The sequence below is a fragment of the Phyllostomus hastatus genome, unplaced genomic scaffold, assembly GCF_019186645.2.
Source record: "Phyllostomus hastatus isolate PE091 unplaced genomic scaffold, TTU_PhHast_1.1 phas_contig_58, whole genome shotgun sequence".
Taxonomy (NCBI): Eukaryota; Metazoa; Chordata; class Mammalia; order Chiroptera; family Phyllostomidae; genus Phyllostomus; species Phyllostomus hastatus.
The window spans coordinates 24066720-24093631 of record NW_025333916.1 but is presented as its reverse complement, the minus strand read 5'-3'; the positions used below and the strand labels follow the sequence as shown (position 1 = coordinate 24093631).

Below are 26912 nucleotides of genomic sequence, written 5' to 3'. Positions count from 1 at the left end.
CATCAAGAGAACTGAAACAGAGGAGGTGTTCAATCAAAAAGTGAAGTCACCCCATAGCCGAAGGGTTGCAGGTTCGATTCCCGGTCAGGGCACATGCCTAGGTTGAATGTCCAGTCCCTGGTCTGAACACGTATGGGAGGTAACCAATCGATGTTTCTAGCTCACATCCATGTTTCTTTCTCTCTAAAGAGCAATGAAAAAAGTGTCCTCAGGTGAGGATTAAAAGAAAGCTTAGTAACCCTGTGGACCGATAGCTTGAGGAAACACTGCTGAAACAGATTTAAAGCATTATTGACAAAGAAGCGCTTTTCCTTGCCTTAGGCACTGTGAAATGAAGGGCATGCTTGGTGTTAATCAAGACCTTCTGTTCACTGCCACTTTTGCAGGAATGCAGGGAAATTGCAAATCAGCTGAGCTGGGTAAAGGTGGGGGCACATAAAACACATCTTGTAAAGTGGAACCATCTAATTCCACCTGGGGCCATTAAATGGAACACTCCCTTTGAGGTTTCTGAAGTGTTGAGGATAAAAGCAAGCATCTTTGGACTTGTTATCTGACTATACCGAGGTATCCCTTGTTTTATGCCTTTGATGTAAGTGGTGATTGATGCTGCAATGAGAGGGCTTCCAACTGCTAGGACTACATGTGTGACCTTACCCGTGGTGGGGGCAGGCAGGATGAAGTGAGAGAGGCTGACCTACTAGCGTATTTGCTCCAACTTGGGCTGAATGCTGAACAGAAGATCAGCATGACTCAGAAGAAATGAAACAATTGAAATAAAAGGGCTGAAGAAAATCTCAGGAACTACTCAATCCAATGGAAATGTCCATTAACCTGCTTTTCTTTCCCTTCTAAGAAGACAGCCACTCAGGCCCTGGCTGATGTGGCTCAGTGGTTTGAACACCGTGCCTATGAGCCAAGGGGTCATGGGTTTGAGTCCCAGTCAGGGTGTGTGCCTGGGTTGTGGATTGGGTCCCCAGTAGGGGGCACCAGAGAGGCCACCACACACTGATGTTTCCCTCCCTCTCTTTTTCCTTCCCCTCTCTCTAAAACAGAAAAAAGGACGAAGCCCCCCCACCCCCAAAAAAGAAGATGGCCACTCAGGAGGAGGCCGCTGGAGAGAGGACTTCCCAGCATGACAATGCTTCACTCTTGGACCTGTCTGCTATTCTAGGCATCAGTGCTTTTCAATATGTAAAGGAAATGGAAAAAGGGGAGCAGGAAGAACGAGAAAAAGCGCAGAAAGGCTTTAACTCAGAAATGCGCAGCGAAGCAAAAAGACTAAAGTCTTTCGTGCCCTACCACTCCTACAGCTCATGGACACCGCAGGAGATGGCAGCGGCTGGGTTCTATCTTACTGGCGTAAAGCACAGGCTGCAGTGCTTCTGCTGCAGCCTCATCCTGTTCCAAACCAGCCTCCAGAAACTCCCCATAGAAGAACACAAGAAATTGCATCCGGATTGTGAGTTCCTTTTGGGCAAAGATGTTGGTAACATTGCCAAGTATGACATAAGAGTTAAGAATCCAGAGAACAAGCTGAGAGGAGACAAAGCAAAGTACCAGGAACAGAAGGCCAGACTGGACTCCTTCAAAGACTGGCCATTTTATGCCCAGGCGACATCCCCAGGGGAGCTCTCAGCGGCTGGCTTTGTCTTTACAGGTAATTTAAAATCTTTTCTGAAGTATTTCTCTGGAGTCTTAAGTTTAGATTTCATTTTTCAGTTGCACTATGTTGTGAATTTTTACTCACTTGTTAAATGTATTTGATTAGGTCTATTTTATTAACATTCAACTTCAGTAATTTTATTTTAGCTTTACGTTTTGTGCAGCATATTAATTTGTCAAATATATAAAAAATTTAACAGCCCTGGCTAGTGTGGCTCAGTGTATTGAGTGCTGGCCCATGAACCAAAGAGTGGCAGGTTCAATTCCCACTCAGGGCACATGGCTGGGTTGCACACCAGGTCCCCCGTAGGGATTATGCAAGGGGCAACCACACACTGATGTTTCTCTCCTTCTCTTTCTCCCTCCCTTCCCCTCTATCTAAAAATAAATAAAATCTTTAAAAAATTAAACAGTTACTTTTCCTTAAATTTGGACCTTAGACAATACTGACAACATTCTTGAGGTCCTTAAAATAAACCAGGAGGTGAGCCAGACCCCAGTCTCCTCACCCATTTCCCTTTTGCTGTTCCTGAAAGACCTTCTGATTTTTTAAAGTGCTGCGATATTGGAGGGGCTTTTTGTTTGTTGGATGGTTGGTTTTAATCTTAGGGCTAACTCTACTATAAAGGGCAAACTGCATTTAAGAAAACCACACTTTGTTGGCACTGTCCTAGGCATGCCATAAATATTATGATGGGTGTGAATGAGAACTGTAGTAACAGTAACAGCGGCCGTTGACTGAGTACCTACTTGATGCTAGCTAGACTCAGGTTAAGCACTAATTCTCATCCAACAAACTCTCCCTTTCCTGCCATTTCACAGTTGAGTTCATTGAGGCTCAAAGAGTTTAAAAACATGTCTAAGTGTCCACAGCAATTTCGTTGCAAAGCTACAACTTAGGTTTTCTAATTGTGCCTTACTTAATGAGTGCTAGGATTTCTCTGCTTCCCCACTACTTCGGCTCTGAGAACTCAAATAGCAAAACACCAGTTCTGGGAACACCTTGAGGGTATATTGAGTTAAACAGTTTAGAGTCTATACATGAAGGATGGCTGTGGCTGAGGAGCGAGGTTGCAGGGCAGCGGGGCTGTGGAAGGATACTCAGCCAGATGACAGTGTGATGGACTGACATGTTGGAGCACGTCTTGCTCCTGCACAGAGCAGTCAACTTGCAGAAACACACCTTCTGGTTTGTCCCATGGTGCCATTGCTCATTTCTGGGCAATCTAAATGTTTTCCTTCACATGTAGGGAAACGGGATGCTGTGCAGTGTTTTTCCTGTGGTGGATGTTTAGGAAATTGGGAAGATGGAGATGATCCTTGGAAGGAACATGCCAAGTGGTTCCCTGAGTAAGTAGAGAAATCTGTCTCTTTCCTTAAAAAGATGAAACAAGCCTTGGCTGGTGTAGCTCAGTGGATTGAGCGCTGGCTGCGAACCAAAGTGTCGCAGGTTTGATTCCCAGTCAGAGAACATGCCTGAGTTGCAGGCCACGGCCCCCAGCAACCATACATTGATGTTTCTCTCTCTCTCTATCTCCCTTCCTTCCCTCTCTAAAAATAAATAAATAAAATCTTAAAAAAAGAAAGATGAAACAAAACTAAAGACAAGAGTCATCTTCCTGGAGAAGCATCTTCAAGTTTGACTCTTTTCCTATCTGAAACTGGAACACTCGAGAATTTATTCAAGCAAGAAAGGTCTGATTACATCATGAGCATTTTGAATCATATAATTTTAAAATAATTTCTTAAATGCTGTTTTATTATCCTAAATACTAAGACACATTTTTCTAAGTAGAAGTTTTAAGATCAGCCCTAATTGAGAAATAAGAATAATTCACATAGGGATGATATAAATGGCATAAGAAGGAAGTTGGAAAGTAAAATATTTAAGTCTTCATTACAAATGGTTTCATGTACTGCTGATTACATACCCCACGATTTTATTTTAAAAACTCAAAGAGTTTTGATTGTTGCAATGGTCTTTAGTTCCCTGCTTAAAAAATAATGTGCATTTTAATTATTTTTAATGCTATATTTATTAGTATTTTCTTTTTAAATATTTTATATATTTTTATTTAGAGAGGGGGAAGAGAGGAAAAAAGAGAGGGAAAGAAACACTGATGTGAGAGAGAAACATTGATTGGTTGCCTCTCATACACCCCTAACTAGGGACCTGGCCTGCAACCCAGGTATGTGCCCTGACTGGGAATCGAACTGATAACCTTTTAGTTCACAGGCTGGCACTCAGTCCACTGAGTCACACCAGCCAGGGCTATGTTTACTAGTATTTTCTATATGACTTTGTATCTATCAAATATATATTCATTTCCTTTATAATTTTTAACTTTCATTATGGAAAATTTCAAAAGTAGAGAGAATAGTATAATAAACCCTTATTAGCACATGGCCAAGTTATATTCCATCCATCTCTCACTCACCTCTTCCCAGAAATTATATTAGTCAATCCCAGACATCTTATACTGTCATTTGTTGATAATTACATTTTAGAGTTATATACTAAAACATCTTTAAGAAACAAAACCACAATATTATCTCTCCTAAAAAAGGATTAACATTAATTCCTCAATACATATTATGAAATATCTGAGTCAGTGTTCAATGTCCACATCCCCTGACTTCCCTCTCTTTCTTTACTGTTGGTTAATTGGAATCAGGATCCAAACAAAGTCCACATATTACATTCAGTTGATCTGTTTCTTAAGATTTTTAATTTATAGATTCCCTCCTTCCCTTTTTCTTTTCACTTACTCATTAAATAAACCATGTAATCTTCCCTGTAAAGTTCTCTACACTCTAGGTTTGGCTGAACCTGTTTTTGTGTCATTATTAATGTGGTTTTCTACTTCCTAAATTTCCTAGGACTTAGATCTAGAAATGTGATCAGGCTCATATTCTATTTGTTTAACAAATATCTGTCAGATACCTATGATATGCGAAGAAGCTATTGGTTGGATCATAAGTCAACCACAAAATAACTGGACGGTTATTTATATGTATAAGTCATCTTGCATATGGACAGCCATGCTCACAAAAATGGAAAGATGTCTATGATAAGTGAAAAAAGCAATATGCAAAATAATGTGTAGTGTAAGACCTTAAAAATATATAAAGCCACTCAACCTATGTACAGACTTGTTTTGAAAATAAATAGAAAAAGTTATGAAAAAATATGAACCAAACAATAGATCTGTCTGGGTTTTAATTCCTGAGGAGATGAAGTGGAGAAAGATTTTCATATTTTACTTTGTTCACTTCTATTTTGTTTAACTTTTTAGAAATGAGTGTGTATTACTTTTGAAGTTGAAAAGAAAAAGTGAGAGGGCGGGTGAGAGGGAGAAAGGGGACAAAGGGGGAGAAAGACAAGAGGTAGAGAGAGAGAGATAGGGAAGGGGGGAAGAGAGAGGAAAGCTCTTCCAGACAAGCAGATGAGACAATTACAGGGATGCTTGAAGCCAGATTGCTAAATATTTTGAAGGTCATTCTGGCTCCTTGACCAATCAGAATAGACCCAACCAATCAGACTCATGTACCATAGTGGTTGACAAGTACCATACTGGTACGTATCAGGTGAGGGTCAGCCCTGGCTCAGTATCATGGCTCTTGGGCACCCATTGCAGCTCTGGTCTCAGTTCAGAGCTTTACTTATACTCAGGGCCACCATGCTCAGTGCCATTGGGTTATACACTGGACAACTAGTGACACCATTCACACAGACCATCATGTGGCTAGACCAACCAGAGTGGCATATCCTGTTGGGAGTGGCCCTGGTATACCTTCTCTGACATTGGGCTGAGGGAGAGATAAGAAGCATAGGAGAGAAGATATCAGTCCAGTGACCAGTCTCACCGAGGGAAGGGGCTAAAGCCTGCTGATGCAAAGAAGGGCAGGGCAGAGTGCCGAGGCCGAGGAGGCACACAGAGCTGCTTCCCAGCTAGCAGACCCTACACAGGTTACTCTAAGTCTCATATGTAAAAATGCAGGTGGTAATATGTGGCTTGTAAGGTTGTCATAAGGATTATAAGGTTGTATGGAACAAATTTCTTGTACAAACTATCATGTATTGTGTGAAGATGACCAACAATTTCACCATGTACTCTTTAAAAAAATTCTGTATTTATAATTCCCATTTTTTTAAAGGAATGGTGATGTGTTTTTTTCACTAGATGAAATATATTATTATTTTACACAGTTTCTCTTACTGCCAGTAACTTTCATATAACTAAAGGAACTAGATTTATTCATCATAGTTTAATTTAACAAACAAAAACTCTAGTCTATATATTCCTGTAAATCAGTCCATATTACATATTTTGTTTCCAGAGAAAAGATAAAATAAATATTTAATTTAAAAATTTTCAGGGTGTCATTAATAGGAATAAAGAATACTTATGTGAGAATAATGGTGATTCTCTTAAGTAAGTTTTGGAATAAGTCTTTTGATAATTTTATTTAAGGTTTAATAAAATTCACCAAGTTTAAATATACACTTCAGTAAGCTTTAACAGTGTTCCTTGTGCAACCATCACTGCAATAATAGAGATATAGGACATCTCTATCATGCTATCAAGGTAAATTTTAATTGTGTTTATCAATTGTAGATGTGAATTTCTTCAAAGTGAGAAATCCTCAGAGGAAATTGCCCAGTACATTCAGAGCTATGAGGGATTTGTTGGTGTCACGGTAATGGACAACAGCACTTTTTTTTCTCAAGTTGGCTTTTGATATTACCTAGTAATATCTGAATTAGAAGAGGGTAGGTGTTTTTGTTTCCTTTTTGGTCACAGACTTTACTTTCTTATTTGCTTCTTTCCTACCCCTATTTCTCATCTGGCAGAATGGAGAAAATTACCTTTTCTTGCTAAACAAGACTGCTTAAAATTCTTTTTTCCAGGGCTGATTTTTGTGTGGTTTGTCTGCCTTCCCAATAGTTTTTCCCTCTTTGACTGAGGCCACCTCCCCTGGCTTCTCTTAGCTGCCCCCATCTGAATGCCTGTGTGACATCGGGATCACGGCACCATTCCCCCCAGAAGGCCTCAGAGTCACTGCCTCCTATCAGGTTACTTTAGAACTATTAGTAAGGATTCTCTAGTGGTAGGGGATAGAAAACCCAACTCAAATTGGCTTAAGTACAAAAGGGAATTGATTGGCTAACATGACTCAGAAGATGAGAACCCTGCAGGGAGAACTTGACCTGAAAATGAGGGAGAAGTGTTTCAGAGAAAGAAATCCAGTGCAATTATCAGAGAGAGATCAGCTGCTCAGTACCTAACACGCTTCTGGATCCAGTTGCCTTCCTGTAGCTTATACTTCCTCATTAGTCAAAGTACATCTGTGATATATCTACCTGTAAATCAGCTTTGGAGCTAGACCTCTGGAAACAGTGACCCCAGAAGGCTTCCTGTTAGGTGTAAATAAACATTCACAGGTTCTTTCTGTTTTGTTTTGTTTTTGCACTGCATAAAAAAATCCAATATTAATAGAAACAAAAATTTAAAGAGTGATCTCCAACGACCCTGCCACTCAGTCCAATGAAACTCTTCATTTGGGGTTAGGAGAGTTCTTGCACCTTTCATTGGTAGATATGTATATACTCTAAGTCAATTTTTTAAATTTCCTTCAGGGAGAACATTTTGTGAATTCCTGGGTCAAGAGAGATTTACCTATGACATCAGGTAAACACTTAAGACTTTCCAAAGGCTTTGCTTGTTTATTTCTTCTTTGTTTTTCTTTTGTTCTCATCCTTTTTTTTTTAATCCTTCCATTTGCTTCCTCATTTGGTAGTGCCATAATCGTTAAAAAATTTTTTTCTCCACAAGATTTCTGGTCTTCTGGAGTGACTTAGTTTTTTAGCATAAATGAGCATAGGGAATATGGCAGGGTTGGGTCCCTAGCTGACACTTGCCCTAAAACAATAAAAATTTCTGGATGAAATGGTTTTGAAAACATTCTTAAATGAGTTAGTGTCTGTCCCCATTTCCTGGTACAGGGCTTCTAAAACTCTCATAATTTCCCAAGTGATAATAAGAACACTAGGAGCATCTCTTATTCTAAAAATTGGCCTTTGACCCCATCCGTGACAAATTCCTAAGTGCTAAGAGCACTAGAAGCATCTTTTGTTCTAATGAAGTGACGCTGGGTGGGCTCCTGGGTGACTCCTGATGATGGGGGCTGGTCACTGGAAAAACCAGTCGCTCCCCTCGTTCCCCAGAGAGGGCAGAGGGGCTGGAAATGGAGTTAATGATGACATGCCCACATGATGAAGCATCCATAAAAATCCCAGTAGCACAGGGTTCAGGGAGAGTCCAGGTGGACGAACACATCCACGTATGGGGAGGGTGACACACCCCGACTCCATGGGACGGGAGCTCCCATGCTAGGGCCTCTCCCAGTCCTCACCCTGTGTCTTCCCCTACCTGCTTATCTGTATCTTGTACTCCCTTTAATAAACTAGTAAACATGAGTGTTTCTCTGAGTTCTGTGAGCCACTCTAGTTAATGACGTGAACTGGGGGCAGTCTTGTAAGAGCTGACGCTGTCTCCAGGCAGAGTGTCAGAACTGAGTTACATAGTAGGACAGGCAGCTGGTGTCAGAGAATTGCTTGATGGGGAAGACCATCACACATCCGGTGTCAGAGGTGCTGTGTAGTATGAGAGTGTAAAGGAGACACACAGGAGGAAAAGACTGAGATTTTTCTAGTACATTAAGTAATGCAGATTAAAAATCAAGTGCCAGCAGGAATCCTGGGGTTAAGTGGAATGTTGAAGCAAGCTTTCATATTTAGAAAATTTGCAGAACCAGGTTAACATAAGTTTAATTTTCAAGTCCTTATAGGGCACAGATGACAGCAACCAAACCCCAGAACCCACCCGAGGTGGGAAGTCTAATGGAGACCACTCCGTAGAGTGGGTACCCCAAAGGGCAAGAAGTCAATCTGCCTGCTCTTAAGGGAGCTGCAAGGAAAATTTGCCTTTCCTCAATCTGGACACTAAGTTGTGGAGGAGGAGAATCTCCTTTAGCTTTTTTCTTTATTTTATTCTGATGCTAGACAAGGAAGAGATAATTTTTAAAGGTTTTATTATAGAAAAATTTGAAAGTATACAAAAATAAGATAAGTGTATACTCCACCACTCTGCTTCAACAATGTAACACATGCTCAATCTTGCTTCATCTGAACCCTTTCTTCTTTTTAACTTTTCTTCTGATTATGTTGAAACAAATTCCAAACCTCATATCATTCTATCTGTAAATACGAAGTGATTACTTGAACACTGATAGTTGGTAGCAGCATCAAAACCTGCTGGTTTCACCATGTGCCTTTTATTCAAGCTTATTGCAATGACAGCATCTTTGCTAATGAAGACCTACGACTGGACACTTTTAAGAACTGGCCTCATGAATCGCCTATGGAAGTTGCAGCTCTGGCCAAAGCAGGTCTTTTCTACACAGGTGAGTCAGGAGTTTACACAAAGCTCTTATGTTGCTCGTCATTCGAACCCCACATGCAATTCATGATCCTGAACTTGTATTTATCTAGTCTCAACAATGTCCACTCTCCTGGTTTTCTACAACCCCCTTAGGTAGGCTCCAAATTGAAGCCTTAAGGTCTAGACAAACAATGAATACAAGTGCAGGTATCCTCCATTTTTTGAAAGTTAGCTTTATGCTACTTTGTTTTTATGAAAGACATACACATTTGTTCAGACAGACCTTGGAGATACTATGGGTTTCGTTCCAGACCGACCACTGAAGTAAAGCGGCTATCAAATAAGCAAGTCATAATCTATTTGCTGATGGAGGCAAATAGATTTGTAAAAAAATGTAATATCTGTCTTCAATTTATTTAAAAATTGTAATGTCTATGAAGTACATTAAAGCAAAGCAAAGTAAAACTGTCATGTGACCCTTCTGCTTCTATCGCTTTAACTAGAACTTAGTAGTCAGATGGCCATACCTAGCTATAAGAGAAGCTGAGCTGGTACATTTCATCTTTTTCCTGGGTGGCAATGTGCCCAGCTAAAAATTAGGGTTTCTGTTACTATGGAAGAATTAGCAATACTGGGATTGTGAAGAAGGAGTCCTTGACACACTCTCCTTGGAAGAGAAAATCAGGAAATACATTTTTAAATGAAGAATCTTCCCTCTATCAGTTTATAGTATTCTCTTTAGCTTCTGGTCATCAGGAAGTTCCACTCTGTAATCCACAAAGTGTGGGCTGGTTCCCTTCCACTAACTCCCTGCCTGAGGTACAGTAAGGACCAGAGAAAGGATACTGTGCCCTTCCTTGGTACCTTGCTGGCCTTCTTCAGACCAAACACACAAACTGAGTTACAGGGAAGGCCCATGCAGATCTCATACTGAGGTCGAGTAGACACCAAAAAAATCACAGAGCAGCACAGAGTGGGGGATGTAGTGATCACTTTATCTAACAAATGTTCCATTGGCACAAAAAAAAATCTTAATGGTTCACAATCGTAAGCATTTGGAAAGGCACTGTCCCTGTTCTCTCTATTCTGTCCTGTGTCCAGTGTTCTCACCCTCTTCCTTTTTGAGCCTCCACCTCTCCCCGCAAATCCTAACCATCCAACCCTCTTAGGGTCTTGCATGCTCTAGGACCTCATATTTTCATCCAGACCAAAGGGAGGGTCTCCTCTGCCCTCACTTTGTGGTGCCTACAGGGCTTCAAGTGGAAGGAAGACGATGGATGTTCCATTTCTAGTTCAATCCTCTGGTAGATTCAAATGCTAATTTCCTACCAAGGAAATATAGTTTCACAAGGAGACTTGATCCTACTTCTAGTGGAATAAACCTGGCAATAATGTAGTCAGAGGCATTTGATTCTTTGTGGACTTACACAAGGGTTGTAACAGTTGTTCATACTTTTCCCCCTGAGCTCTAAATATATTCTTTCTGATTTAGTTACTAAACAAATACTTACAGAGTGCCTAATAAGAACTAGGCACTCTTCTAGGTCCATGAGATTTATTGGTGAACAAAAAGACAAAAATGTCTTCTTTCGTGAACCTTTAATTCCACACTCTGATGTGCAAATCTCTTGCTCCATAGAAGGCAGATGGGACAGGGAAAGGGCGTTCATCAAAGTGCATGGTACATGGGAGCACCCATGACAACTTGCTCATGACCCCATTTGTCCTGTGGGGAGGATTGCCTCACTGGTAACCCAAGTCGTGACTTCGTCACAAAATCTGATTGGAAATGCAAGCAGGGTTTTGCTAATACAGGCTTGGTGGTTGTTACCTGTGTCACTTAGCAAGTACATGTGCAAGTAGCACTGACTGAATTTCCTCACATCCAGGTATAGAGGACACCATCCAGTGTTTCTCCTGTGGAGGATGTTTGAAAGACTGGGTGGAAGGTGACGACCCATTAGAAGATCACACCAAATATTTTCCTAAGTGAGTGGAATGAATGCTTAGTGTCTGTGAACTTGGATGTCCTTTAAAACAATTTGTCTCTTGTTTTTTTTCTTCCTCATTTTCTTATTAAATCTTTGCTCATTGTTCTGATTCATGCCCTGAAGGATGAGTCTTTATCTCTTTGATCCCCTTGCTCTCATGACACCCTTTCTAGTTAGCCTTTCCCTCATTATGGTCCGAGCATAGTTTTGGTTAGATCAGTGTTTTTACATTCTATGTTTACTTATTGTGGCTGCATAAATGCTATGCAGAGCTGAACCTATAGTAAATCATGATTTATTTTCCCTTTCTGTATGAGTTTTATTTTTTATGGAAAGTAATAATTGTCTCGTTAGTATGTTTGTTTAATTTTTTTGTTTCTTTAAAATGCATTCACATATTAATAATTTTAAAGAGTACAGTCAAGTGGCATTTAGTATATTCACAATGTTGTCCAACCACCCCTTCTATCTAATTCCATTTTCATTACCCAAAAGAAAACTCTGCGCGCATTAAGCAGTCACTCCCTGTCTCCCCACCCCATTGCACTAGGCCTAGCTCCTTGGAGCTATGAATCTGCTTGCCTTTTTTTAAAAGAGTTGTTTGTTTGTTTGTTTATTTTTAGAGAGAGGGGAATGGAAGGAGAAAGAGAGGGAGAGAAACATCAATGTGTGGTTGCTTCTCACACACCCCCTACTGGGGACCTGGCTTGCAACCCAGGCATGTGCCCTGACTCAAAACTAAGCCAGTGACCCTTTACTTCGCAGGCCAGTGCTCAATCCACTGAGCCACACCAGCCAGGGCTCTTCTTTTAAAAATAGATTTTATTGATTATGCCATTACACTTGTCCCAATTTGCCTCCTTTGCCCCTCTCTGCCCGGTATCCCTCTTCGCTCCAGCAGCCTCCCCACTTAGTTCATGTCCATGGATCATGCATGTAGTAAGTTCTTTAGCTTCCCCATTTCCTATACTAGTCTTGAAATTCCCCTGCCTGGTTTTGTACCTACCAATTATGCTTCTTATTCCTTGCACCTTTTCATCCATTCTCCTCCTTTCCTCCTCCCAGCTGATAACCCTCCAAATAATCTCCATATCTATGATTCTGTTCTGGTTCTGGTTGTTTGCTTAATTTGTTTGTTTGTTTGTTTTAGATTCAGTTGATAGTTGTGAATTTGTTGCCCTTTTAACGCTCATAGTTTTGAACTTCTTTTTCTTAAATAAGTCTCTTTAATATTTCATGTAATAATGACTTGGTGATGATGAACTCCTTTAGCTTTATTTTGTCTGGGGAGCACTTTATCTGTCCTTCCATTCTAAATGATAGCTTTGCTGGATAGGGTAATCTAGGTTATAGGTCCTTGATTTTCTTCACTTGGAATACTTCATTGCCAGTTCCTCTTGCCCACAAAGTTTCTTTTGAGAAATCAGTTGATAGTTTTATGGGAACTCCTTTGTGGGTAACTCTCTATTTTACTCTTGTTGCCTTTAAGATTTTCTCTTTATATTTAACCTTTGGCAATTTAATTACGATGTGTCTTGGTGTGGTCCTCTTTGGGTCCAACTTGTTTGGAACTCTCTGTGCTTCCTGGACTTTTTGTCTATTTCCTTTGCCAAATTAGAGAAATTTTCTTTCATTATTTTTTCAAATAACTGCAGTTTCTTGCTGTTCCTCTTCTCCTTCTGGCATCTCTGTGATTTGAATGTTGATATATCTGGAGATGTCCCAAAGCCTCCTTAGCCTGTCCTCATTTGTTTTGAATTATTTTTTTCTTACTGCTCTGGTTGAACATTTTTTTCTTCATTATGTTCCAAATCATTGACTTGAATCTTGGCTTCATCCCCTCCACTATTTGTTCCCTGTAGGTTTTTCATTACTTCACTTAATGTAACCTTCATTTCTGCCTCGGTCTTTTTTATGCTATTGAAGTACCCAGTGAGTTCCTGGAGCATCCTGATCACCAGTGTTTTGAACTCTGTATCTGATTGTTTGGTTATCTCCATTTCATTTAGTTCTTTTACTGGGATTTTGTTCTGTTATTTCATTTGGGCAATACTTCTTTGTCTCTTTGTTTTAGCAGCCTCCCTACATTTGTTTCTGTGTATTAGAGCTGCTTTGACTCCCTGTCTTAGTAGCATGGGCTATTCTATTGCAGAAAAGTGCTCCTGTAAATTTTGTGGGGCAGAGCCATAGGTAATCAGCAGGAAGGGGCAACCTGTGTCACCACTCTGTGGCTGTGTAGGTGAGGGATCAGATAAGGGACAGTTCTACTGCCTGGCTTCTGGAGGTTTGCCTCCAGGTTTGCCCAGAGTAAGCTGTCTCCCGGCATTCACCCTGTTTCCAGTCACTTTGCTTTCTCCCCATATGCCACTGGTGCCCTTCCTGCTGTCACCCTGGTGCTGAATCCCAGAGGGTGCAGGTCTGCGTGAGTCCTTAATTTTGCAGACCCTTTAAGAGGAATCTCCTGAAAATCTAGCAGTTTCTTCCCCTGCCCCAACACCCACTGGTTTTTAAAGCCAGAAGTTATGGGGATTTATCTTTCTGGCACTGGAGCCCTGGGCTGTGTGGTCTGGTCTGGGGCCCCCTCGCTCCTGAGGTATTTCTCCAGATTTTTATCCACTGCACGTGAATGTGGGACCACCTGTCTGTCACCTCTTTGTGCCACACCGTGTCTCCATGCCTCTCAGCCCATCTCCGAATCTCCACCCTTCCTACCCATCTGGACGAATGTTTCTTCTTTAACTCCTTGGTTGATTTTCTGATGGTTCTGGGTGAAATTTGTTTTGTGGTCTAGTTCTAAATTTTTTCTTTTGTGAAGGAAAAAATTCACAAAAGAAAATGAAGAGACTTTATCTACACCTCCATCTTAATGAAGGGAGATGAAGAGCCTTTATCTACACCTCCATCTTAACTGGAAGTCCCAAATTTTAATTTTTAACAATCTAATTATTAATAATGTTGAGTATATTTTCCTATTTTCCCACACAATTTCCTTATTATTTTTCTTCAGAAGTGCCTTCATTATTTTTCCCTTTGTTCTTTTATATTCAGAAAATATATGAAATGTCCCTCTTTGTCTCTCATAGTATTCCTTATTCTTAGTCTTTATCTGATGTTAATATAGTCACTCCAAAAACTTCTTCAGTTTTTGTATCTCTTTAAAAAAATTTAATCCTCACCCAAAGATGTGTTTATTGACTTTAGAGAGAGGAAGTGAGAGGGGGAGGGGGAGAGAGAGAGAAAGAGAGAAACATTGATGTAAGAAAAAAACATTGATCGGTTGCCTCCTGAATGAGCCTCAACTGGAGATTGACCCAGCAACTTAGGGATGTGCCCTGACTAGGCATTGAAACGGAAACCTTTTGTTGTATTGGATGATGCACCAACCAACTGAGCCACCCAGCCAGGGCCACATGATATCTTTTTTGACATTATTTTACTTTTATTCTATCTATGACTTTATATTTCAAGTGAATTTCTTGTAGGCAACATAGTTGGGTCTTGTTTTTATCTTTGACAATATTTGCTTGCTTTCCAGGAGTGTATAGAACATGCACACTTAATGTAGTTATTGTTAAGGTTGTATTCAAACCTATTTGCTTTCTATTTATCCCATCTCTTCTTTATTTTTTTTCTTTTCCTGACTTCCTTGAATTTGAGTATTTTTTAGTATTCTGTTTTATCCCTATGTTGGTTTATTAGCTGTACATCTTTGTCTTTTTAGTGCCAGCTTTAGAATTTACAATGTTCATGTTTAAAATATCACAGTCATCTTTAAATATTATAACACTTGATATAACATATGAATTATATAACAGTATACTTCCTTTTCTTCCCTCCTATCCTTCATGCTATTATTACATTTTACTTCCATACATATTAAAAATCTTGCAAGGTAGTATTATATCTTTGCTTTATTTTTTAAGTATATTTCATTGATTATGCTATTATAGTTTTTCCAATTCTCCCCCTTTATCCCCCTCTGGCCTGCACCCTCAACCCTCCAGCATCCTCCCCTTAGTTCATGTCCATGAGTTGTACATATAAGTTCTTCAAATTCTCTGTTTCCTACGCCATTTTTGACCTCTCCCCATGTATCTTATGCCTACCAATTCTGCTTCTTCTCCCCTGTACCTTTTCCCCTCTATTCATCCCTTCTCCCTCCCCACTGAAATCCCTCCATGTGATGTCCATTTCTTGGATTCTGTTCCTGTTCTAATTGTTTGCTTAGTTTTTGTTTTCATTGTTTGTCTTTTCTTTTAGGTTCATTTGTTGATAATTGTGAGCTTATTTTCATTTTACTGTTCATAGTTTTGATCTTCTTTTTCTTAGATAAGTCCCTTTAACATTTCATGTAATAATGGCTTGGTGATGGTGAACTCCTTTCACTTGACCTTATCTGGGAAGCACTTTATCTGCCCTTCCATTCTAAATGAAAGCTTTGCTGGATAACGTAATCGTGGATGAAGGTCCTTGCCCTTCATGACTTCAAATACTTCTTTACAGCCCCTTCTTGCCTGCAAGGTTTCTTTGAGAAATCAGCTGACAGTCCGATGGGAACTCCTTTGTAGGTAACTGTCTCATTTTCTCTTGCTGCTTTTAAGATTCTCTCTTTATCTTTAATCTTGGGTAACTTAATGATGATATGCCTTGGTGTGTTCTTCTTTGGGCCCAACTTCTTTGGGACTCTCTGGATGTCCTGGAAGTCTATTTCCTTTGCCAGAATGGGGAAGTTTTCCTTCATTATTTGTTCAAATAAGTTTTCAATTTCTTGCTGTTGTTCTTCTCCTTCTGGCACCCCTATAATTCGAATATTGGAACATTTCAGGTTGTCCCAGAGGTTCATATGTCTCTCTTCACTTTGTTGAATTCTTGCTTCTTCATTCTGTTCTGGTTGGATGTTTATTTTCCTTTTTTGTTCCAAATCATTGCTTTGAGTCCTGATTTCCTTCCTGCCACTGTTGGTTCCTTGAATATTTTGCTTAATTTCATTTTGGGTATCTTTCATTTGTTTTTTCATTTTTTGACCAAGCTTAATCAGTTCTGTGAGCATTTTGATTACCAGGGCTTTAAATTCTTCATCAGACAGATTGGCAATCTCCTCATCACTTAGCTCTCTTTCTGAAGTTTTGCTCTGTTCTTTCATTTGGGCCATATTTCTTTTTCTTGGTGCACCTGTTAAATTGTAAGGGGGCGGGACCTTAGGTATTTACTGGGCAGGGCTACCCTCCTTACTGCACTGTGGTGCTGCCTGTGGGGGAGGGGCCAGAGAGGGAACAATGCAGCTCCCCTGTTCTGCTCTAGCCCACTTTCCAGTGAACTCTCATGTGAGACTCAGAGTTTCTCCCACAACAGCAACTGCCGCAGTAGTCCACAGTCAGATCTGAGCCTCAGTTTCCCCTTCATCCAGCCCCGCCTGGGCGATCTGCCACCTCACCGCAGGTTCTTAATGGTCTGGTTGTTCTGGTTGACTGTTTCTTTAATTCCTTGGTTGTCAGAGTTCCATGCAGTTTGACTTTCTGGCACTTCTGGTTGTTTATTGATTTTAGATTGGTTGTTATCCTCCTTTTGGTTATGCAAGGAAGCAAAGGGTTTCTAACTACACCTCCACTTTGACTTGAATTTATATCTTTGCTTTAAACAATTACCTTTTAAACCAGAAAAACATGCCTTCCATATTTACCCACTTAGTTACCATCCCTGGTACTCTTCATCCCTTTGGGTAGAACCAAGTGGAGTTCCTCCTCTTAAAATTTTCCTTTTAACTGAAGAACACCCTTTAACATTTCTTGAGGTGCAGGTCTTCTGGCAACTAACTCCATTAGCTTTGTTTGTATGTAAAAGTCAATGTTTTCCCTTCCTCCAGAGTCCTTTTCCTTAATGGGTCTATCTGCCTAGCGACCTCGGACAGAAACATTAAATTCCTACTTGCTGTTTACCGGCAGCTACCCTTCTGTTCCTAGACTCATCTCCAAACCATCTAGGAAAATAAAAAAATGAGCATCCTGTTGTTGTTTTTTTCCTGGTTTCCTGTGATTTTGCAGCATGAAAATGAGCCCAAGGCCTTTGGTTGTTTCTCGTTTTGTCATTTACCTACCCACATTTATAATTCTCACCCATCCAAGTTGATCATTTGGGGCAGAGCTCTTTAAAATTTTCTCCCTTCGTTGTTCAGGCAGATTCCTTACCTGAGTTTAGAGAGTATTTATGTCCCAGTTTCATGATGCCTGGCAAATAGTTTTTAATCCCCACCCAAGGATATGTCATTCATGTGAGATGGAGAGAGATGGAGAGAGACGGAGAGAAAGGGGAAGAGAGAGAGAGAGAGAGAGAGAGAGAGAGAAAGAGAGAGAGAGATTTGTGGTTCCACTTATTTATGTATTCATTGGTTGCTTCTCGTATGTGCCCTGACTGGAGATTGAACCCTCAACACTTGCTTGTCAGGACAACGCTCTATAACCAACTGAGCACCTAGCCAGGGCTTTGGGAATGATTTTAGATTTAGAGAAAAGGTACAAAGATAATACAGAGTTCCTATATTCCCACACCCAGTTTCCCCCAATACTAACATCTTTTACATTATCATGGTACATATGTCAGAATTAAGAAACCAACATTGGTATATTACTATCAACTCCAGACTTTATTTGAATTCACCAGTTTTTCTACTGTCTTTTTGTTATTGTTCCAGAATCCATACATGAAGTTTTCTCCTCTATTTTTGATTCTATTTTAAAAATATTTTATTTATTTATTTATTTTTACACAGAGGGGAAGAATGGGAGGAAGAAAGGGAGAGAAACATCAATGTGTGGTTGACTCTTGCACACCCCCCACCAGGGACCTGGCCCAAAACCCAGGCATGTTCCCTGACTGGGAATTGAACCAGCGACTGTTTGGTTTGCAGGCTGGTGCTCAATCCACTGAGCCACACCAACTAGAGAAATTCTTTAGGTTCATTTTAGTTGGTTTCATATCTAAGTGTTAAATATGTACTTCATGCCCCTAAATTCACTGGTTATTCCCACCATTACTTTATAAAACACCTACATTCTATTGCTGAGAGCTACAATCTAAATGCCTTGTTTGATAAGAACCCTGACAGAACAAATCACTGGAAATGTTAATTTTATATTTAATATTTTTCATTAAACTCTAACAGTATTTTTAAAAACCTAATGCAAACACTAACTTGCCTACAACTAATGTTATAACTTTTAACTTTTGTGCTTAGTTGTCAGTTTCTCCAAAATATGAAAGCCTCCGCGGAAGTGACCTCAGACCTTCACAGACATGATGAACCGCCTGAATTAACGGTAATGAACAATGCCGTCTTGTTTGTTTGCACAGTCCATGGTTAAAAACCGGTTTTGAACAGAAATTACTTTCCTAAGTAAGTAAATGAATAAATTCTACAAACATCTATTGAGCACCTATGATGTGCTAGGTGTGGATGGGAATACAACAGTAAACAAGTAAGATGTAGTGCGTAGCTTCATTAAATGTAGACTCAATCCCTTCTACATTGGGGCCCAGACTCCTTTAGTCTTAGAGGTGATGAGCACCAGCTACCTGGATTCCACTGGCGATCTTCATTTGGGGGACAGTAAGGTCTGACTTGCCACTTGGCCATTCTCAGGGCTGGAAAGATGTTTCTTTTACAAAGGCAAATGACCAATCAGAACATAGGCCCAGGTAATAGGGTGACCCCTTTAACCCAAGAAATCCCTCATAGTTCTCTGGGACATAAGCCACTGTCCATTTCACATGTATACACACCCCTTATTTGAGGCTGTATGTTAGGTATATTATGTGTGTCACGCCATAGGGGAAAAAAAAGTAACAGGTTATTCATTTGACTCAAATTTATATTAGTGAGCTGAAAAATAAAATTGAAGAAAAAATTGGGGATGTATAAATAACTTATTTTTTAAGGAAGAAACATAACCTTCCTACATCCCAGATATGTAATCTTAAACATGTTAATAATGAGGGCCAATAGCTGTGTGTAAGGGTTTTTGGAGGGCCATCTTGCTCTAGATGCAATGATTCTGATGACCCGGACAGTGATCACAGCTTGACTTACGCATGTCCACCACCTAGGAGCACGCACTTACAGATGTTTGCAGGTCACGTGTTACTCCGTGCTTGTAGCATTCTTCCCTTCAATTGGCATACATATGTATATGAGGATGGGCTGTGTTTAGATGATGTTTGGTTCCCAGTTATACCATGATGGCTCACGCTCTTTTAAAACTATATTTATTGATTGATTGGAGCGAGGGAAAAGAAAGGAGAGAGAGAAAAATGTTGACTTGTTGCTCCACTTATTGATGCATTCACTGATTAATTCTTGTCTGTGCCCTGACTGGGAGTCGAAACCACAACCTTGGTGTATTGGGGACAATGCTCCAACCAACTGCACCACTTGGCCAGGACCTCTTATACAAATTTTGATCTAATAGAGGATTTTATTTTCAAAGGAAACAATAAGTGAGAGCAATCTTGAAGATTCGGAAGCAGTTAGTTCTATAGTGCCAGGTAAGGATTTTGAAGTAGTTTATGGGATTATACATGAGGGGGGACCCAAAAAATCCCCAGAATTACCTTCTGGAGGGCAGGCCCCTTGTACTACAGGCTTCCCCCACTAGGTGAGTGTTCCAAGAACCCATCTGTATGAGTGTACGAAGTGGCATTGTTATGAGAGGCTGTGTTCAGCTTCAGTGAATTTTTTTGAAGACTCTTTCAACACATTTGCCCACATGATGGGTGATTTACTAGTGCATCTGCCCACACCACACTGAATGTTCAGCAGTTTTTGATCAAAAATGCTGTTAGAGTGTCCATGAAGTGGGCTGTGGAAGAATTCACAAAGGGAAGAAAGTGCAGAGAGTAAAAGTTTTTATCTTTATTTTCCTAAGGGAGGGAAGGGGCTAGGTCCCAGGGAGAAATGCACTGGAGGGGTTAGGGCTTTGGGCTCTTTTTTGGGTAATGAAGTAGTTGTAGAGCAGGACGTTTTGGTTGGGCAGTAGCAGGATAACACAGAAAGATACCTTGTTTCCATGTTATCTTTGGGTGCAGGGTCTCGTCTGGTGTGTCCTGTTTCATAAGTTCCCAGAGCCTCTACACCTTCAGGGTGCTTCTAGTAATTGTCTAGTCCTAGGATAAAGGCTCATAAAACAATTGGGGTTGGTCATCTTTATGGGGTCCGGGCAGCTCTGGGAAAGAGGGCCTGAGGAAGAGGCTTTTGTTCTATTAATCCCCGTGCCCTACCCTCCTCACTCACCCAATTTCACCCCAAATGACTCTGTTTTCCTGGATGAAAAAGTCCTCAAAGGGAAACATTTTGCCAATGTGGAAGAGGTTAAATAAATAATGGCAAAAGCACTAAAAGACATCAAAATCGATGAGTTCAAAATCTGTTTTTGAGCAGTGGCAAAAATGTCTCAGTAGGCATATTGCATCAAATGGAGAGTACTTGGAAGGTGACTGAAGTTTAAACATGTAAAAATAAGTACATAATTTTTAATAAATAAATTCTTTTGGGGGGCCCTCATATATGTGTGCATACATTTATATTAGGGGACTTTCAGAAGAGAGAGGGTCTGTAATCATGCCTCCTTTCTTCTCTCCACAGAGGCAGCCCCGAGTGAAGCCCAGTGGTTTCAGGAGGCAAAGAGCCTGAACCAGCGACTGAGAGAGGCCTACATCAGTGCCAGTTTCCGCCGGATGTGTTTGCTTGAGCTCTCCTCCTGTCTGCCCACAGACCGTTTGCTGAGTTGCGACCTGTCCCTTGTTTTGAAACACATCAGCACTCCTGTGCAACAGCCTGCACTGTTGTCTGATGTCTTTACCAACCTGAACTCTGTCATGTGTGTGGAGGGTGAGGCTGGTAGTGGAAAGACAGTCCTCCTGAAGAAAATAGCTCTTCTGTGGGCATCAGGATGTTGTCCCTTGTTAAACAGGTTCCAGCTGGTCTTCTATCTCTCCCTTAGCTCCACCAGACTGGACCAAGGGCTAGCCAACATCATTTGTGACCAACTCCCAGAGACAGAAGGATCTGTTACTGAAATGTGCCTGAGGAACATCATCCAGCGGTTAAAGACCCAGGTATTATTCCTTTTGGATGACTACAAAGAAATGTGCGCAGTCCCTCAAGTCATAAAAAAACTGATTCAAAAAAACCACTCATCGAGGACCTGTTTATTGATCGCTGTCCACACAAACAGGGCCAAGGGCATCCGCCAGTACCTAGACATGACTTTAGAGATCAAAGCATTTCCCTTCTATAATGTCATCTACATATTACGGAGTTTCTTTTCTCATGATATAGCCCGTCTGCAAAAGTTTATGATTCACTTTGGAGTGAATCAAAATTTTCAGGGAATTCAGAAAACTCCTCTTTTTGTAGCAGCAGTCTGTGCTAATTGGTTCCAGTATCCTTTTGACCATTCCTTGAATGATTTTGCTGTTTTCAAGTCCTATATGGAATGCCTTTTCTTAAAGTACAAAACTTCAGCTGAGCTTCTGAAAGTAATTGTGTCCTCCTGTGGTGACCTAGCTTTGAAAGGGTTTTTTTCATCTTGCTTTGAGTTTGGTGAGGATGACCTTAGAGAAGCAGGGGTTGATGAAGATGAAGATCTAACCATGTGCCTGATGAGTAAATTCACAGCCCAGAGACTGAGACCAGTCTACCGGTTTTTAGGTCCTGCATTCCAAGAATTTCTGGCTGTGAAGAGGCTGATTGTACTCCTGGATTCAGATAGGCAAGAAGATCAAGATTTGGGACTTTATTATTTGAAACAAATCAACTTATCCATGGTGATTAAAAGTTATTGTACCGTTTTTTTGAGGTATATGTCCTGCTTCTACTACCCTTCAACAAAGGCAGGGCCAAAAATTGTATCTCATTTACTTCATCTGCTGGATAATAAGGAGTCACTGGAGAATATATCTAAAAAAGATGACAATCTGAAGCACCATTCGGATGTTTTGGAGATGACGTCGTTAATTAAGATGGTGCAGCAATTATCTCCACAACATTCCTTGTTACTGGTTTCAGAACGTTTACTGTCTCTTGCCATAAAAATTGCTTATCAGAGCAACACCGTTGCTGCGTGCTCTCCATTTATTATGCAGTTCCTTCAAGGGAAGACCCTGAATTGGGATGTGCTCAAATTACAGTATTTTTTTGACCATCCTGAAAGCCTGTTATTGTTGAGGAGCATCCAAGTCTCCCTACATGGAAAACTAAAACTCAGCACACCCATTCCAGATATTTCAGTCCTGGACATGTGTTGGGACAAATCACAAGCACCAACTATACATCAGGACTGTGCTTCTGCCTTTGAACCAATGAATGAATGGGCTCAGAATTTAGCTGAAAACCAGGAAAACATTATGAGATTTCTGAATATGAAAGTCAGTGCATCACCAGACATCAGCACTGGCTATTGGAAACTTTCTCCAAAGCAGTGCAAGATTCCCCTTCTGGAAGTCCACGTGACTAATATGGATGGTGTGGACCAAGAGATGCTTAGGGTTCTGATGGCAGTTTTCTCAGCTTCACAGCGCATTGAACTTCATTTACAGAACAGCAAGGGCTTTGTTGAAAGCCTTCGCCCAGCTCTTGAGCAGTGTAAGGCTTCTTTCACCAAGTGCTCCATAAATGAATCTGAACTGAATGCAGTAGAACAGGAATTGCTTCTCAACCTGTCTTCCCTGGAATCTCTTGAAGTCTCGGGAACAACCCAGGTACAAGGTATACCTGAATATATTTTAGCTGGATATTTGGATGGTAATTTTATTTGCTCACTCTTAGTTTTAGGTGGATGAAACTTACGAAAGCATGAGACCATAAATGATTGCTGATAGAATACCTATTATAAAATAAGCTTTCACTAATTTATTTTTGTCAGTAGTATGAATTAGTGAAAGGCCTCTAAACAGAATGATTTTCAAACAGCTCAAATAAAAATTAACAGAAAGTAACCAATTTCAAACACCTCAGATAAAAAATAATAAAATATTGCCCATGATGGTGTGGCCCAGTTGGTTGGAGTATCATCCATATACCAAAATGTTGGGGGTTCAATTCCCCATCAGGGCACATGCCTAGGATGCAGTTTTGATCCCCCGTCAGGGCATGTATGGTAAGCAACTAACTGATGTTTCTCCCTCTCTTTCTCTCCCTTCCTCTCTCTCTAATATCAATAAACATAAGGTGATAATAAAAATATTAACTTAATAAACAGGCACAAATTACTTTTTATTAGTAAATAATAATTGGTATGTAAAGATGATTCTTGAAGATTACCCCCCCCACACTTAATGGAAAGAAGGGCTTATACATTATGGGAAATAAATAAATGGTAAATAATATCTCTCATTTATTTGTATCTCCTTTCACTTCTTTATGTCTGAGAGCTTTCAGTGTGGGCTTCATATTTCTTTCATTAAATTTATTCCTGGGCACTTGTGTTTTTTAATACTTGTGTAAATAATATTTAATTTTTTTTTCATTTTCTAGTTGTTGCTAGTATGGCTTTGTTTTTTCAACAGTTTATTTTATACCTTGGTATGCTTTGTATTTGTCTTGTTTGAGGGTAAGTGAACATTTTTGGATCTGTGGGTTATTTATCATCAAATTTATAAAAAAGTTTGCTTCCGGGTGGGGGAGTGGGGTGAGGGGAAAAAAAAGTTTGCTTCCTATTTTCAATATTTCTTTTATTTTAGTAAAATATACATAAAATGTGCAATTCTAACCATTTCACTGAACAATTCATGACATCAAATACATTTCCAGTGTTGTGCAACCATCACCACTATCCATTTCCAAAACGTTTTCACCATCCCAAACAGAAACTCTGTAATTATTAAATAATAACTCCTTCCTCTCCTCAGCTGCTGATAACATCTATTCTACTTTATGTCTCTATGAATTTGTCCAGTCTAGATATTTCCTATAAATGGAATCAGACAATATCTTGTCCTTTTGTGTCTGGCTCATTTCACTTAGCATGTGTTCAAGGTTCATCCAGATTGTAGCATGAATTAGAACTTCATTCCTTTTATAGATGAATAATATTCCTTTGTATGTATGTATATATGTGTTTGCACTTTTAATTCTTTTAGGTATATGCTGACAAGTGGAATTGCTGCATCGTATTAATAATAGTAATTTTATTTATTTATTGAGGAACCTCTAAACTGTTTTCCACAGTGGCTGCACCATTTTACATTTCCATGAGCAGTGTACAGGGGCTCCAGTTTCTCTCCAAATCTTCATCATGCTTGTTTTTGTTTGTTTGTTTTTAATCATAAAGGCAACCTATTAGGTATGAAGTGACATTTCATTATAGCTTTGATTTGCATTTCCCAAGTGACTAATTATTTGAGCATATTTTCATGTGCTTATTTATTGGCCGCTTGTGCCATTTTTTGGAGACATGCCTATTAAGTCCTTTGCCCAATTTTAAATTGTGTTGTCTTTGTGTTTTGAGTTGTAGTTCTTTTGTATATTCTGGATATTAAATCCTTATTGGACATATGGTTTGAAAATATTTTCTCCTATTCTGTAGATTGTCTTTCTTAAAAAATACTTTATTTATTTTTTTTTAGAGGGGAAAAAGTAGGGAGAAAGAAAGGGAGAGAAATATCAGTGTGTGAGAGAAACATCAATTGGTTGCCTCTTGCATGTCCACAGCTGGGGACCTGGACCACAACCCAGGCACATGCTCTGACTGGTAATTGAACTAGTAACCTTGTCAAACTTGCAGAAATGACACTTAACCCACTGAGCCACACCAATCAGGGCTATAGATTGTCTTTTCAATGTCTCCATGATGTCCTTCAATGTACTAATTTTTAAATTTTGGTGAAGTTTAATTTATCTATTTTTGCTTTTTTGCTAGTGCTTTTGATCTAAGAATCCATTGACAAATCCAAGGTCATGAAGATTTTACCCCTATGTTTTCTTCAAAGAGTTGTGCGGTTTAATTATTATGTTTAGGTTGTGACCCATTTTGAATTAATTTTTTATATGGTGCTATAAGGTAGTGGGTCCAACTTCATTTCTTTTGCATGTAGAAATCCAGTTGTCCCAGCAATATTTGTTGAAATGAGGTCTTATTTTTGTGAATCTAGACATTAGCACAAGACTTCTCACACCATAGTAGATAATCAATAATGCTGCATAAAACAGTATCTTCATATATGTACTTTTTAGAAAAGAATGTTTTATAGTATGTGAAAAGTTTTCATGTGAAAATAGCTTGATGAGTCAAAATGTTAGTTTCAAATGTTCCATTTGGAACTCTTCAGGTTAATAATGGAAAACTGTGTGCTGCTTTCTAGATCAACTCTTTTCTCATCTGGACAAGTTCCTGTGCCTGAAAGAATTGTCTGTGAATGTAGATAAAAAAAATGTTTTTGCAGTCATTCCTGAAGAATTCCTAAATCTCCACCATATGGAGAAATTATTGATCCACATTTCAGTTGAGGATAGCCCTTCCAAACTAGGTAAGAATGGCACTTTGATTTATTTGTTTTTATATCATTTGGTAGAGCTACATGGCCGATGATTCATTTAAAAGTTAAAGCTTCTGTGGATCTGTGGCGATAGCTTCTATCTGTGGTAAATTGTGGGAATAGCACTTTCTCATTAAGAAAGCAGAGAACTATTTGTAATTATTGAGCCCTTACTACATGTTAGCGTGGTCAGTGATGCCAGCTGTGAAAGAATTCACAAAGAGAAGAAAGTGCAGAGGATAAAGTTTTTATTCACTTTCCAAGAGAGGAGAGGGGCTTCATGTGGAGAGATATACCAGCACTGAGGGGTGGGGGCTTTGAGCTTTTATCTGGTAATCAAAGTGGTTGTAGAGTAGGATGTTTCAGTTGGTCTCGTAGAGGCTGTGGCTTGTTTCATGTTATCTTTGGGTGCATGCAGAGTCCTGTTCTGCAGTCTGGTATTCCTGTTTTGTAAGTTCTCGGCATTTTGAGGGCACTTCCAGGAATTTTCTAGTCTTCAGGATAGAGGCTCGTAAAACAAGAATCAGTCAAGCTAGCTCAGGCAAAGAGGGCCTAAAAAGGGGGCTTTTGTCCTTTTACTACATGCTAGGGAATTGTCACAAGTACTTTTACAAATATTAACTCACTTAACCTTCATACTTGTTACATGAGGTAAGGTACTATTTTTATGCCCATTTTACAGCTGAGAAATTGAGATGTAAAGAGGTTAAGTAATTTGCTCAAGGTTACCCAGCTAAGGAAATGGTAGATCTGTGATTTAAACACAGGAATTCTGACTACTAAAAAGTCTGAGCTTTAAACATTGGTATACTGCTTCTCCAAAATAATTTGTAGAGTTCTTTTATTTTGTTTTAAGTTACAGAGCTGCCAGATTAGGTGGAAGGAAATATGATGATTGGTAGCAATCGGAAGGAGGCATTTCCCTGTTTTTCTTACCATCCTATCCTCATGGTTAATGGACAGCTTGTGTAGTCACTTTTCTTAAATACATCATTCAGCAAAATGACTTAGGCACATGGATTCCTTGATTTAGTAGACTGGAAACTAAGGACTGAGGAAATATAAATTTCTATGAAATTGACATGCAGAGTTGCATGCAAAGGAATTCACTGAGCTGAAGCTGAAAGGAGCTGTTTTCTTACTTGTTAGCAATTTTTGCATCAAATTTAGGTTTTGTTTCAGAGTTGTCATTGCTTTTATTTCTTTGTATAGCACTCCTATTTTGTACATGTCATGTACAAACTTAGAAACATTAGGATGTTAAAGCTAAAGGTGAATTTACTGA

At 39.7% G+C, this 26912-nt stretch overlaps 1 protein-coding gene across 2 annotated transcripts in view; it reads left to right on the top strand.

The window, feature by feature from the left end:
• Positions 1 to 26912, top strand: part of LOC123824769 (NLR family apoptosis inhibitory protein) — a 35339-nt gene that overhangs the window by 1634 nt on the left and 6793 nt on the right. For both annotated transcript variants that reach the window (XM_045848142.1, XM_045848141.1), the window contains exons 2-11: positions 1056 to 1660; positions 2916 to 3015; positions 6285 to 6366; positions 7307 to 7358; positions 9013 to 9132; positions 11000 to 11099; positions 18333 to 18414; positions 19582 to 19639; positions 20736 to 22859; positions 25454 to 25618. In XM_045848142.1, coding sequence (XP_045704098.1) covers positions 1093 to 1660; positions 2916 to 3015; positions 6285 to 6366; positions 7307 to 7358; positions 9013 to 9132; positions 11000 to 11099; positions 18333 to 18414; positions 19582 to 19639; positions 20736 to 22859; positions 25454 to 25618 — 3451 coding nt within the window. In that variant the 5' untranslated portion in view covers positions 1056 to 1092. The remainder of the gene's footprint in view (positions 1 to 1055; positions 1661 to 2915; positions 3016 to 6284; positions 6367 to 7306; positions 7359 to 9012; positions 9133 to 10999; positions 11100 to 18332; positions 18415 to 19581; positions 19640 to 20735; positions 22860 to 25453; positions 25619 to 26912) is intronic.